Source organism: Coregonus lavaretus (assembly GCF_964263955.1).
Source record: "Coregonus lavaretus genome assembly, chromosome: 8".
NCBI lineage: Eukaryota > Metazoa > Chordata > Actinopteri > Salmoniformes > Salmonidae > Coregonus > Coregonus lavaretus.
This window is the reverse complement of record NC_139995.1, coordinates 24,460,023-24,474,921: the sequence shown is the minus strand read 5'-3', so window position 1 is coordinate 24,474,921 and position 14,899 is coordinate 24,460,023. Positions and strand designations below refer to the sequence as shown.

The window sequence follows — 14,899 nt, the reverse complement described above, 5'->3', positions numbered from 1 at the left end:
AGATTGCTGTCTTATCTTGGCTGCATGGTGGAAGATGAGATGAGCAGAGTAAAGCCTCTCCTGCAGTGAGAAGGTTTATGTACGGAGAACACACCAGACACAGACCCCCAGGGTCCAGATTCCAAGCAGGCACAATGTGCACCATCCATATAAATAATCTTCCAGAGTGTAGACAAAATTTCATACCCATCTGAGCTAAACCTCAATTTTCATGCTCCAGCCAACATGAGTCTTTCTCTGTTTTTTCAACTACTATACCAGGCCAATAACTCTGTCGCTAGAGTCCATTCACATACCACACAAGCCACAGCAGTGCATGCTGTTGACAAGTTGCACTAAATGCAGCAAGCCTCAAATGCTGAGTATGGGTTTGTTTCAACTTTACATTCCATTTATTCTACATTGTTACAGAGATCTACTTTCAAATCACTTCCAACTGCACTATATTTTTTATTTTCATAAATCCTCCTTTTGACAAGGTATATGAAACATTCTAATATAAACATTTAATAAAATAATTTGTGTAGCATTGCACATTTCTTAATGAAGTGACACATTTGTTCTATTCCATTCCAAATGGTATCCAGAATGCTTATTGAAAGTGCAACCAAAACCAGTTCCAGGCAAACTGACATTTTCTCTACCATTTCAGAGAGGTTGGGTTAAATGCGGAAGACACATTTTGGTTGAATTCATTCAGTTGTACAACTGACAACTATACCTACCCCTTTTCCTTCACATTTACAATACACACACCAATAATGGAATGACAACATTTTATGAAAAACTAACAGGACTTCCTTTATTGGCTAAGGGATGTTGCCACAACATTTTGTTTTTTGGAAATACTGGTGTATGTGTTTTCTGACTCTTTTCATTCAATGCCTTCGGGAAGTATGTACAAAGAACATGGAATACATACCATTTCAATGATAAAAAAACAAGTTTAAACTATACATTCAAATATAGCCTCTACTTTCCTCATTGCAATGTTTTCACTTCTGACAACAACAAAAAAAATGGATCATCAACACATATGATTCTTTAGGGAATCTGATGAGAGCTTATGAGGTAGATTCTGTTTTCTGTTTGTCTTCTGTTTAGGTTGAAGGAGCGGCTGAATTCAAATATTCATATAAAAATCTAGGATAACTTTACAGTAGGTTTCTAAAAAGGAACTGGTTTCTTTGAAAAGTTGATTCATCCAAAGTCATACAATTGACAGAAAACAAATAGGTTGGCAGCAACATTGCCTTATCATTAATACTGGGAGGTTATTTTTTCCATACAATGATTTATATAAATTCAGAGTGCTACCATTCTCTTAAACCCACTGACATGACAGAATTCTTGACATAGTTTTGGTGTTACCAGAATGATGAACAATGCCAAAGTAGAGTAACACAACCTATCCTATACGTTACAGTAGAGTGAAAGTGATATCCTCCTATTTTCCCTAAAACTGAATCTGGTTGAACGTCACCAACGCTCAAAACACTCATCTTTAAATGCCCTTACAGTGGTCCCAAAGTCATTCAATTGGACATTAATATTTTTTAAATCAACAATAGAAAATCCACAAAAAGAAAATCCACATTACAACAGGAAAAAGGGTGTGGGAGTATTACACGTATAAGGAGAGGAGGGGCCTGTGGGGTGCAGGAGGGGGATTGGGGTGAAAGGTCAGCAGAGGAGGCGGGTGAGTGTGAGGAGAGCTGCCAGGCTGGGCAGAGCAGGGCTGAGACTAGAGGCTCCACTGGATGACATGCAGTGGTCTCTGTTCTGGCCGATGCAGGCAGCATAGGCCATGACATGGGGAATGTAGTTCTGTTCATGGACACCGTGCAGCAGATGAGCCATCGGGCCCTTAGAAAACACAGCCACATCCTCTCCTCCATGAGTCTCCATACGCAGCGGCACTGCAGACTGGGCCTGGTAGTTATTTCCCTCTGGAGAGAGGGGCGGGGTGGAGAGAGAGAAAGGGAAGGAGAAAGAGATCAGATGGATGATTTCTGGCATACCAAAGACCAAGTGGTGTTCTCTATGACAGAGGACTGTCAAAATGGCACTATGTCATTGATGGTAAGACTTCACTTACGATAGTCAAGGGTGGAGACGTTCTCTCTCAGACCGTTGACTACTTTGAACCCTGGTCCGTTCCCATATAAGATGGCGGTAAAGGGCTGCTGGTCCACATCACTCAACATGGGAGCCAGTCCTGTGGACATAGAGGAAAATAATAACCCACCTCCATCACGATCAATTGTGAAACAAAGTGAATCATACCTAGATGACTGATACAGTGTAGCTACATACAATCCATGGTTGTAAAATCATCCATTACTCACCAAAGATGGTGTTCCCCCTTGGCGTGTAGCCTCCGAAGTTGAACATGTGAGAGTGGTCAGCAGTGACGACAGTCATTGTGTCATAGATGCTGGTCATGAGGCCGGCGCGGCCGATGGCCCTGTCCATCTCCACTGCCTCATGTAGGGCCTGCTTGGCTTTGCCCTCGTGATGCCCGTGGTCGATGCGCCCCCCTGCCAACGCACAGCCTGGTTAACCTCTCTCTCTCACGCAGATGAGAAAATCTAGCATCAGCATTGGCAAAGCAGGCTCAGCTGTGCAAATTTTACATTCACATGATATAAATTATTAACCTGATGCAACATATATTTACTGGTGCCAGAGTAAATGTGACAAAACACCCACCCTCCACCAGCAGGTAGAATCCCCTGGGGTTTTTCCTCAGGATCTTGATGGCCACCTCCACCATCTCTGTCAGGGAAGGATCTGTCTCAGCGTTTCTCTCCAGGTCGTAGGGCAGATCTCCCGGCTCAAACAGACCTGTGTTAACACAGGAAGCATGGTTTAACAGTGAGAAGATGATTAACAGTGATCAACATGCACTGTAACGGAAAACTGTAATTTATAATGTAATTTAAATTGGGTAGTATCAACTAGTGGGTAAATGGTTTTGTTGTTTCTTGCTCATTAACATATTTTGAGGCATGCCTTGTAAGAGGCTATATTTGTTGCACCCGTTAGTGAGAATGTTGTACCAATTTAACTGGTATGTGGTGGTAGGGGACAGATTGAAGTGGGAGCAAGTCTTAAACCTTTATGGTTGAGCATTTTGCCATATCTTTTTGGTCTGTTTTGCCATGTAATCGCTGCCAGTTTGTGAAAGTGATATAAAACTCTAAATATTAATTGATATGCTGTATGTGTAAACAGATTACTTAGCAGCCAACCTGCTTGCACCAATCCCATGTAATTACAGTAAAATACTGTGAAATGCAAATCCCATGTCCCTTCAATGAATTTCATTCATTCATTATGATTTCACATGACTGGGAACACAGATATGCATCTGTTGATCACAGATACAGTACCTTAAAAGAAAGGTAGGGGCGTGGATCAGAAAACCAGTCAGTATCTGGTGTGACCACCATTTGCCTCATACAGCATGGCACATCTCCTTTGCATAGAGTTGATCAGGCTCCCACTCCTCTTTAAAGGCTGTGCGAAGTTGCTGGATATTGGCGGGAACTGGAACACGCTGTCTTACACGTCGATCCAGAGCATCCAAAACATACTCAATGGGTGACATGTCTGGTGAGTATGCAAGACATAGAAGAACTGGGAAATTTTCAGCTTCCAGGAATTGTGTATAGATCCTTGCGACAAGGGACCATGCATTGTCATGCTGAAACATGAGGTGATGGCGGTGGATGAATGGCACCACAATGGGCCTCAGGATCTCGTCACAGTATCTCTGTGCATTTAAATTGCCATCGATAAAATGCAATTGTGTTCATTGTCCGTAGCTTATGCCTGCCCATACCATAACCCCCATGAGGCACTCTGTTCACAACATTGACATTATTATTTTATTTTTTTTGTCATTTAGCAGACACTCTTATCCAGAGCAACTTACAGTTAGTGAGTGTGTACATTATTATTTTTTTCATACTGGCCCCCCATGGGAAACGAACCCACAACTCTGGCGTTGCAAACGCCATGCTCTAACAACTGAGCTACATCCCTGCCAGCCATTCCCTCCTACCCTGGGCCAATTGTGCGCCGCCCCATGGGTCTCCCAGTCGCGGCCGGCTACGACAGAGCCTGGATTCAAACCAGGATCTCTAGTGGCACAGCTAGCACTGCAATGCAGTGCCTTAGACCACTGCGCCACTCGGGAGGACATCAGCAAACTGCTCGCCCACACAACGCCTTACATGTGGTCTGCAGTTGTGAGGCCGGTTGGACATACTGCCACATTTTCTAAAATGACGTTGGAGGCAGCTTATGGTAGAGAAATGAACATTCTCTGGCACCAGCTCTGGTGGACATTCCTGCAGTCAGCATGCCAATTGCACGCGCCCTCAAAACATGAGACATCTGTGACATTGTGTTGTGTGACAATACTGCACATTTTAGAGTGGACTTTTGTTGTCCCCAGCACAAGGTGCACCTGTGTAATGATCATGCTGTTTAATCAGCTTCTTGATATGCCACACCAATCAGGTGGATGGATTTTCTTGGCAAATGAGAAATGCTCACTAACAACAGGGATGTAAACAAATATGTGCAAAACATTTGAGAGAAATAAGCTTTTTGTATGTATGGAAAATTACTAGGATCTTTTATTTCAGCTCATGAAACATGGGACCAACACTTTACATGTTGTGTTTATATTTTTGTTTAGTGTACAACCAACAATTTAAAAAAAAAATAACTCACCCAAAATGTAATCCACATTATTAGGATTTAGCAATTGAAGTTCTTTCTTGTTCCATATATACTGGGCTTTCTGTTCATTTAAAAAAGAAAACAATATATCATGTGACAACTTAAAACTATTCAAATGTCCTTGATAAGAAAAAAAGAGAAAGGAAGATAACTGAGAGAAGAACAAGGAGGAAGCAGCAGGACATGGTGAAGAGGAGTGAAAGACGGACTAAGACGGAGCAGCTGACCTTGTTTTTCATTCTGTTAGTCCACTCCTCCACCAAGTTCCTTCCATCTTTACGGGTACCAAAATGTTTCTTCTCTCCAGGATACTCCACATCTGACTGGTTTTTGGGGAACATGTACTTCCTCCCTCCTCCCATAATCACCTAGACATCCACCATAGAGATAAAACATTTGATTTATCGCTGTGGATATCCACAGCAAGAATAATCAGGAGAGGAATTATTATCTGTGAGTCGTTACATTACAGGTGCAAGTTACTCAATATTACTGGCTGAACAATGTACACAAAATAAATAGCAATCAATGTTTTCGACAATAGTTGTTGCTTATAAAAATGCTCTGTTTGCAGGATTACTGGATATTTTCTGTAATATCAGGATCCATATTATATGCTGTGACTCACATCGATGTTGGGAATATTCTCAAAGAGCTGCCTGGCGATGTCCTTGCAGCCCGCCTGTACTGCCTCAGCGGGCATCTCTCCATCGGAGAACCAGTCCCTGTCCACACAGTGGGCGTAGGCCGCGCTGGGGGTGGCATGGTTCACACGCGTTGTTGTGACTATTCCCACTGACTTGCCTGGGTGACAAACACACAAACAGTTTCGAACGTGCTGCTTGGATTCTGTGCAATAGTCTGCTAGATCTGGAGACAACCAATTGCTCCAAAGAATCTAGAAATTCTAGCCATTTGAAAAATATGACAATTTCTGTATTTTTTGTTTGTTCGTTCCCATCATGGTTAGAGTACTTACTATATCAGACAGAGAATTGTGGTCGTATAAATATCTCCACTGAGGATCAGTGGGTCAGCAACTAAAGAGCTAAAGTCTGTTCCTGAGGTGAGTATGTGAAGTATCTTTTTCTGTGATGTGAAGTGCTCAGGTCATAAGGTCACAACCTGCCTGGTCTGGTTTCTGGGGAATTATTGGATCCCTGATCATCTCTAACCCTAAGTCGTTGGGGAATGCTGGGGACTCTCTGCCATATAGAAAATACATTGGTAGCTATTAACTCCCCATTGACATCCATGCATACCTACAGTACGTTTACAATGCTATCATGCTGTGTCTCTACTGATTATCCCAGGATGGCCAAATAAGCCTTAGTAGATCTGGTGTGGAGAGGTCCTGTGAATAAACATGTGTTATAATGAGACAGTACCTGCTTCCTTGGCCCATCTGAGGATGGAGGTGACCTCATTGCCCTGTGTGGTGTTGCACTGGGAACGGACAGCAGCTGCACTCACGCCCACGGTGCCCTCGTTGGCCTTCACCCCGCAGAGGTATGCCGTGGCCGTGCCCGCGCTGTCTGCTACCTGGGCATTGGTGTTATACGTCTGCAGAGACAGGGCAATACCATGTGTCAATTATATAGAATTGTAGTAGGAGACATTGTTGTGCATGCCGTGTTGGTGTTATCCACCCCCTCCAAACATCTTCACATCTAAATGCTCAGATTGTGTAATTACATGATCAATAATGTGTGGAATTTGCTGCCCCATTAACTATGGAGATACAGTAGTTATATTATATCTGGCTTCTTGCCAAGTATGTAACATAATAACACATCATTATCATAAGACATACCAGTGGTCACCAACCTTTTCTGAGTCAAGCTCACTTTCCGAGTCAAAATAAAATGCAAGCCGAGATCTACCGTTCAGATGTTTATTTTCAACATGACTTAAAAAACGTAAGCCTATGTATGCAACATTATCCTATTAAAAACAGTTCTGTAGCAATCCGGTTTGTAGCAGGCTATACAGTATGCTACATACATGATCTGCATATTGGCTATTCTTGAATTGCCCTGCCAATGTTGTTCTTCTCAGACCATTTTGAAATGATATTTCAAGATTGTAGGTATATGATCACACTGGTAATAGATCATGTGTTGTATTACTTGTGAGGCACAGCTGACTGAGCATAATAATATTTTTTTATTTTATTGGACTGCATCTGATGGTCAGTCTGAGGGGAGGGAGGGAGCAGCGGTGAGGCTGCCTCTCACCCGACTCACTGTCCCTCCGCTCTCCCTCCCTCCGCTGAGAAAATAGGACACAGTCTTCCAGCTAATTGTGAAACTCAAGTCGCACTGCATTATTTCTGCCTCATGCAACAATTCATGTTGTTAATCCGATGTCCAGATAAAGTGAAATATTACTTGAGAGACAAGCCGCTAATAATAATGATGCAAGCTTATCGAAACACTTTGCTATACTCATTCATTGCAGCTGTAGTGCTGGTTGTAGCGTGACTAGAAGTAGGGGGAACGTGCATTTTATGGCTTATAAAAGTGTTGAACAAAGTGTTGACAGTGCTGAATAACAACTTAAACATGAACAGCAGCGCTTTGCTGTATTCGTTGAGTCTCTCTCTAGTCATGGTTTAAAAATTTTGAAAGCTCACAGTATCAACTTTGCTGTGCGCTCTAGGCTTATTTTTAACTGTGCAGACACGGTGACCTGAGCTATCAGATTGGCCAGTGGTAGGCCTGTAGGTACACTTGATTTGCTCTCTGAGCCTGTCGGCTAGGCAGAGTTCTACCTTCAGACACATGAACTGGTTCAAAATGGGAACATTTTGCCTTCCCGGTGCTAGGGCTGCTGAATCAAGTGCACCTACCGCCAAGAGCACGAAACAAATAAATAAGGCTTTATCATTGTTGATTTTTACAGAAATGTTTGGTGATCGACTAGGAAGGCCTTGGAGATCGACAAGTCGATTACGATCGACCGGTTGGACCACTGACGTAGACCATATGTGGCCTTGTATCTTTCCGCTGGTGAAGAATTCATTAAGGGATCGTTCACACAAATTAGAAAATGACACATTGGTTTCCTTACCCTGTAAACAGTCTATGGACAAGGTATGACAGTAATCCCTTTACTTCCAGATCAATATTGCATGCTATTTTCTAGCGCTTCTATATGATAACAGACCAGGTCAGACCTTGGAAAGCGCCACAAAGGGGAACTTGTCCATCTCCAGCTGGGTCTCCTCTCCACTCTGTCCGCTCAGCTGCCCCTTCAGTATTCGTGCTGCAGTCACTGTGGGAATTCCCATTCCTACACAACAAAAGCAAAGTGTCGCACGCCCTGTTATGGTGTCAATCTATTTAAGGGAGACAGAGCCTTTCCATCTCATGCATTAACACCTTTTGATTTTCCATCTGGTTAACATTGCTCTGTGCTTGCTTTTCACAGCAGCTGCTCTTCCCACTGAAGAGACACCTCTACATTTGGTGGAAAGGACCCCCATCAAAATAGCTTTTACCTGAGATCTGCCTTTTCACAAGTCAACAAAATGTATCTTTTTAGAGGTGACTATCTATTTTTCCCTTAGTTTTCATATAGGTGTCAAAATACATGCTTTTGTAAAGGATGTGAACTGACGTGCACATCTACTTTATCCAGCATGACTTTTTTAAGCATGGTTATCATACATTACAGAGAAAGGTGCATTGTATACTGCTGCATAAAAACATAGACAGTTAAGGTCCTTTGGGGGACACAGTTTAATGGGTCACTACATATAGCAACATAACACAAAGCAGCAGCCAAGTTATCCATTGGCACTGGCAGCATGTTTGTGTAATGCTTGATGGCTACCATATTCAACATCAGATTTTGAAAGTGTCACATTCTATTTACTTCTGACTGGATTACATCAATCCACCAGACTGTTTTGTTAGAAACAGCTATGGATTGATGAGGAGGATATACTAGTTTCCTACTACAACCACTAGGAAAGATAATCTAGAACTATATAAAAATATTAAATCAGTATGCGGCACATAAGCTCTTTGAGTGCATTACATTGCGTTAAGACTTCACTTTATCATACAGAATGGCACATACTCATGGATTGAAATAGGCTCTTGCAATCATGGCTTACCATCACCAAGGAAGAGGATGAGGTTCTTTGCAGTGTTTTGGTTGAGCTTCTGAAGTGTGAGGGCATTCTTCAAAGTACGCTGGGCCCATGTGTTCCAGAACAGGGGATCTTTCTCTTGGTCTGCAACATGGAGGTAGAGTTTTAGTTTTAAATGAGGAAGAAAAGAGGCCAGCGGAAGTGATCTGTAACAACTGTGAAAGTTGTTGGACAAGTTGGACGGAATATGCCCAAATTCAATCAAATACACGTTGAGGTTCATCCATGGAAGCATTCTTTGATGGACAAAAACTTGATAAACACAGAAAAGATAGAAGCCATTAGTAACTTATTCACTTGTATTTCATAACCTAGTTATAACCTTTCTAATTAATGTTTTATCCCCAGAAGATGACAAAGTTCCTTTGTGAGTAACTCATTCCTTTAATGTTTTCAAGTCTCAGCATGACATATAATATGACCAAGTATGGACGATAATATCAAAGAACCAACAGGATGACTATAAGCACATACACATGTACTGTCTGTATTGATAATGACAAGTTCTGTAGGCTCTGGCAACCATAGAACCTCTGACAACTCCAGCGTGTAAGCTTCTTATTTCTGAAATCACATGTTGCCTACTATAGGCTAGAACTGCACATACATGTATGATGTTACGACAAGAAGGAACCTAATCTTCTTACTGTATGGGTAGAAATAGTATACATCTGGAATCCATTTTATGAACCTCTCCTGATCTGTACATAATCTTTCAGGAGCTAAATTATTCTGGTCATTTTGTAGAGAGGACAAAGAAAATGGAGGTTCACTTGCCATCGTACTGTAAATACAGTGTGAACTTTGTTTAGCTGGGTAAATAGACTGACAGTTATAACCCTAACAAGACGTGTTATTCTAAACAAGACGCAATAAACCACTGATAAGTAGCACTTCCTTCATAAGAGCATTTGGAGACTTCTGCACATCTCCAATAAATCAAAGCCCAATTTTGTTTCTCCTCCTTCTCCATGAAGTGTGCACTCATTCACTCCTCCTCAAGCATTAGATTGGTGTAAGCATGTGCTAGAGTGAGTCTCCACCACATTTCCTAAACTAGTCCCTTTCCTTTCAAATCTATGAGCAGGAGTGAACAAGTGCACACTTCAGGGAGAAGGGGGAGAGAAACAGTTAGTATGTGTCCCATCTTAGCTCTTCCTGAAGGATTTCAATCAAACAGTTGGATGCTGTTACGAGACATGACATTTATTGACAGGTGTGTGTCTCACCAGGAAACTGAGGCTTCCCCAGGCCTCCCCAGGCCAGGCACGAGCAGATGATGAGCAAGAATGTCACCTTCATGATGCTTTCTCTCTATGGTTGTAGTGTTACCTGGGACTACTGTCACATACCACGTCCCAAACTAGAGGGAGTCTGTAAAATAAGGAGAAATCAGAGCTGATGAAAGAACACACAAAATTCAGTTAATTCACAGAAATAAAGTTGATGAGTTTGCTGCAAAGTGCAGCAAAGAAGGGGGAAGCAAGTAGGTTTCAACTTATATTATTACACCCCCCTCCCCTGTCCCTGTCCCTTCCCCTCCCTTGTCCCTCCCCCTCACCTCCCTTGTCCCTCCGCTGTCCCTCCCCTGTCCCTCCCCTGTCCCTCTCCTATCCCTCTTCTGTGCTGTGGTCAAGGTCGCTTTAATGGGATTGTGGGCCATACCACAGAGAGATTTAACTGCCATAACAACGCCGATTAACACCAAATGATTGACTGGACACCTCCACCAACAAGCAAATGAGAGAACATTTTTAAATTAGGTTTAGAGTTTATAAAGAAGAGAGTTTGGCAAATGTATTGTTACACATGCTATAAATAAGCATTATGTGCTTAAAATAAAATGGTATTTCACAAAGTCTTGAAACTGTGTGCGATTGAGTCCTGTTACTTTGCTATTAAAACAGACAACGCAGACAACCCAAGTCCTACAGAATTTGTATGAAATATGCTAAAGTTGAGCTCATATAAAGCTGCTAGCTGGTCTCTAAGGAGAGGAGAGGTTTTACCGTGCCACATACGCAGGCCTATCCTCTGAGGGAAGCTCAGAAGTGGTCGGGCCCACCAATCGGCAGAACACTAGCCAGCCTGCAGGTGAAATAGCAGAGCAGTGCCAGGATGGCCACAAGGAGAATGCCAGAGAAAAGGAGGGTCACTGCCATCGAGAGTCCATCTTGGCCCATGGTGTCAAGGAGAAAAAGTGTCCAGGTAGGAATCCGTATCAAATAGAGAGGCAGATGTTTCCAGTTTCACCTGCCAGCTCTGTACCTGAGCTCTAGGAGATGAGGAGTGAGTCCCTGTACAGAGTTCAATCTGTTTGAGTGGATCTGGGATTAGGTTTAATAATGTTGTTGAGCTCAGGGCTCAGTGACACAGGCTCCTCCATTCTGGGATAACACCAACCTCAGACACATTCCCCCAAACAGATTATGTTGGCCCTCCAAAATGTGATGGAAGAAGGTATCAATCCAGTTCAATCAATATTGTGTTCCAACTGGCATGTTAGGATCCTTTACTTTCAAGAACTCTGGGTTTTGGCTTTATCCTAGGGTATGCTGTACACTGTGTAGTGTACAGAATATTTATGGTGATATTGTTAATGTCTCAGTGTCTCTAGCACTGGCATTCTTTTCCCCTCTGAACTACCATTGCCTTATTGAGGAGATGATAAGATGTAATGCCTGTAGCGCTTATAAAGGCTCCATGAATATCTGCATAAGACCATTTATTTACATTACATTTTAGTCATTTAGCAGACGCTCTTTTCCAGAGCGACTTACAGGAGCAATTAGGGTTAAGTGCCTTGCTCAAGGGCACATCAACAGATTTTTCACCTAGCCAGCACAGGGATTAGAACCAGCAACCTTTCGGTTACTGGCAAAACGCTCTTAACCACTAAGCTACCTGCCGCCCCCTACATAAAATGAGTTATTAATTAAGTCATTAGATAAGGCATAGTACAGGAGAAATTGTAGATGAGGTGATATCATCCTCCCCTAAGCATAGGCTACACATTCCACTCCATTAGTGTCGACTCAAACACAAATCACCTTGGAAGATAAGTGTGACCATGTCTAGGGAGCAATGACTGTCTAACATTGGCCTTTGTTGAAATAAAACCTGAAAATAACAAAGGCTTGCCATGTTTTTTTTCTTCTTCTGTTTACTGTAAAGGGTGAACATGTCCAACCAACTGAGGTATTGTGCATCACAGTGTATTAGTTAATTGCAAGTCGGATTGAGTACATTGTAGAATGCTCAATCCAAATGTATGGATTGAAATATTTGCTCTATATTCTGTGTATTCATCCACCTCTTCAACTGTGTTGGTGTGAAACAGTACCTTCTGACAATTATTTTCTAGAGAACTAGTATCTGTTGTGAATTCTGACATTTATCTTACTATGGTTGAGCACTCACCACTAGTTGACCTTTATAATGATGAAAATTAACATCCAACAGCACAGGATACCAACCAAAATGAATTAAGTGGGCTGTATGCCTAGATACGTGATTTAGTGTAGTGATGTGAAAACTTGCAAACAATCATCACAATCTCAAAAATCAGATATTGGTGCAAACACTAACTTAAACAACTTTCCCGAAAGGAGTATACATACTGCTATTGTTGTATTGATGCTCAATCACGTGTTGGAAAGTTGAGTTCTACCTACAAGAATCTGCAATCACAAAAACCTACACCACAGCTACATTATAGCGTAATATAGCTTTAAAAAGATGGAAAGCGATACACGAAATTAAATTATGTAGCGGATTATTTAATTGCACCGATTTTCCTGATAATACAGCCAATTGCAAGATTTTTTTTTCATATTTTCTAAATTGCCTGCACTCGATAAACCATTGAAATCTCCTGATATTCCATAGCCAATTAATGCAAAAAGTTAAAGGAATACACTTACTGCGGGATCTATTTAAGCTTCTGTAGCAAAAACACTTCTGTCCGTTGACAAAGCACGTTCACCTTTTCATGTGTATTCCTGAGGCGCATTTGACCATCGTTTTATAAGCCTATGCACCAGCTCTGTCTGTACGGCTGAGTATAGCGGTCGGTATTTCACCTCGATGGCGAGAACCACCCTATAAATAATGCCACCATAATATGAAGAGCTGGATCTTGAGTGCCGCCTGTCGACCTATTTCACTGTTGCATTTAGGCTACTCGAATTATTTCTATTCACGTTCATTCGCCTTTATTTAAAGCAGCCGAGTTCATTGTCAGCTTGTGAAAAACTAAAACATATTATAGGCCTACATACTTAATATAGAGGTGTATAAGTAGCTTATAAACTGTCATTAGTTTATTTATAGCCTAGTTTATAAATGTGTAAAAAACAGTTGCTTGACAAATGTTAATATTATATGACTGCGCTTAATAAACTATACTGACTTTTACTATTATTAGTCTATTGCAGTACAGCCATATAAACTCAATAACTATGTGGCAAGCAGCTAAATAAGCACACAATTTCAACCAATGTCCCATTACTAACCCTGGCCTCGGCAATCTAATCAAATGCACCAATTTATCCTCAGTGATTTTTGTTGTTAATTTTGTGTCCTTTACATGTCACTAGCGACCGTAACCGTTCACAAAATGGTAACGTGACCCACTTGTTTTATTGAGGGAGTTCGATTAGGCTGAACTGGGTTGCACCGGGCTATGGCCTGTCATGTGACCGGCCAAAAGCACTGAGGGTGGAGCGCCCTTTACAAATCGAAAAGTGGTGTATCGGGTTATTGGAAACTCATGCTGTTCTGCTCGAACAGTACTCTGCACCGCCATATTGTCAATGTTAACCAGGCAGCACGGTGCATCATTCAGAAACACACAACATGTATTTTCCATAAGATAGGCATATGCTTGAATTTTAGATGTAGTTTTGCTTGGGAAGGCAGATATCATATGCGTTTTTATGAAGAGCAAACAACACTTTTGTATGTGAAACCTCAGAATCCAAAGTCATTAGTTCACATTCTTGACATACTTAAATTTGTTTTGAGCCGACTTCGCCCTTGGCTTTGAACGGGGCACCCGACAAACGCCCTGGAGGCAGTCTGGTTTCAAAACGAATGTAATCACTTTTCACCCAGAACAAACTGGGTGCCCATCCGGGCACCTGGGCCAGCTTAATCGAATCCCCTCCTTGGCTTCCTCTCATACAGGAAGGCTACACTACCTACCCTCTCTCTCCAAGCATCCCATACACAAACAACCCCCAGTGTGAACAGGCAAACACTACTGGGATTATCTCACCACTGCCACCAGTGTAGCAATTGTGGGGGAATAGACATAGCAGGACTTACATTTTCGTTGTGAGGTAAGTACGCTATTACCGGAGGGCTTCACCTGCACTGACATACAGGGAGGCTACAACATTTTATCAGTATATTTCAATTAACTAGCAATCATTGTTTGGATAAAATAATTTACTGAACTGAATAATAGTAGGCGTACTTAGTATAGGCACCATCTGAGTCTATTCCTGTTAGTTTTATTACAATATCTTTTTTTTCTGTAAGAACAAAAAACTATTATAGCAAAGGATGATTACAAAGATTGGACCAGCCAGAGCCAAGAGTTTGTTAACTTCTACATCACCATTAGGCCTAGTAGCATGGCACCCAAGGCTAACTTTCACACATTTCCTGAGGAACTGTGAAAATGAGGGCATTATAATAATAATTATAATCTCTCTGATCCTATTAGACACTCGTTTACTTTAGAAGCTTATTGTAGTTTTATTTTTCTTTGATCTCCACACCTTAAGTGATTGCGCTGCATGTTAATACTGTAACGAAATACCCAGTCAACAATTCAAGTTCTTTAATCCTTCAACACTTGAGACAATTGTGTAGGCCTATGTGAACAAATTCAAATGAATTACAGCTAAACCACCCCTTATTGCTTTATATAAATTATCTATCTCCATTAGGAATATTTTATTTGCAAATCCTTGAAAA

At 41.6% G+C, this 14,899-nt stretch overlaps 1 protein-coding gene across 1 annotated transcript; it reads right to left on the bottom strand.

Moving 5' to 3' along the window:
• Positions 1 to 1,077: 1,077 nt before the first annotated feature.
• Positions 1,078 to 10,249, bottom strand: LOC311134203 (alkaline phosphatase-like). The gene is made up of 11 exons (XM_084167813.1): positions 10,144 to 10,249; positions 8,879 to 8,998; positions 7,934 to 8,049; positions 6,144 to 6,318; positions 5,384 to 5,559; positions 4,983 to 5,123; positions 4,747 to 4,816; positions 2,713 to 2,847; positions 2,349 to 2,540; positions 2,099 to 2,218; positions 1,078 to 1,949 (listed from the first exon to the last, which is right to left on the bottom strand). The coding sequence occupies exons 1-11, from the start codon at positions 10,214 to 10,216 to the stop codon at positions 1,684 to 1,686; spliced, it is 1,584 nt and encodes a 527-aa protein (XP_084023939.1). The 5' UTR covers positions 10,217 to 10,249; the 3' UTR covers positions 1,078 to 1,683.
• Between the last annotated feature and the right edge of the window lie 4,650 nt (positions 10,250 to 14,899).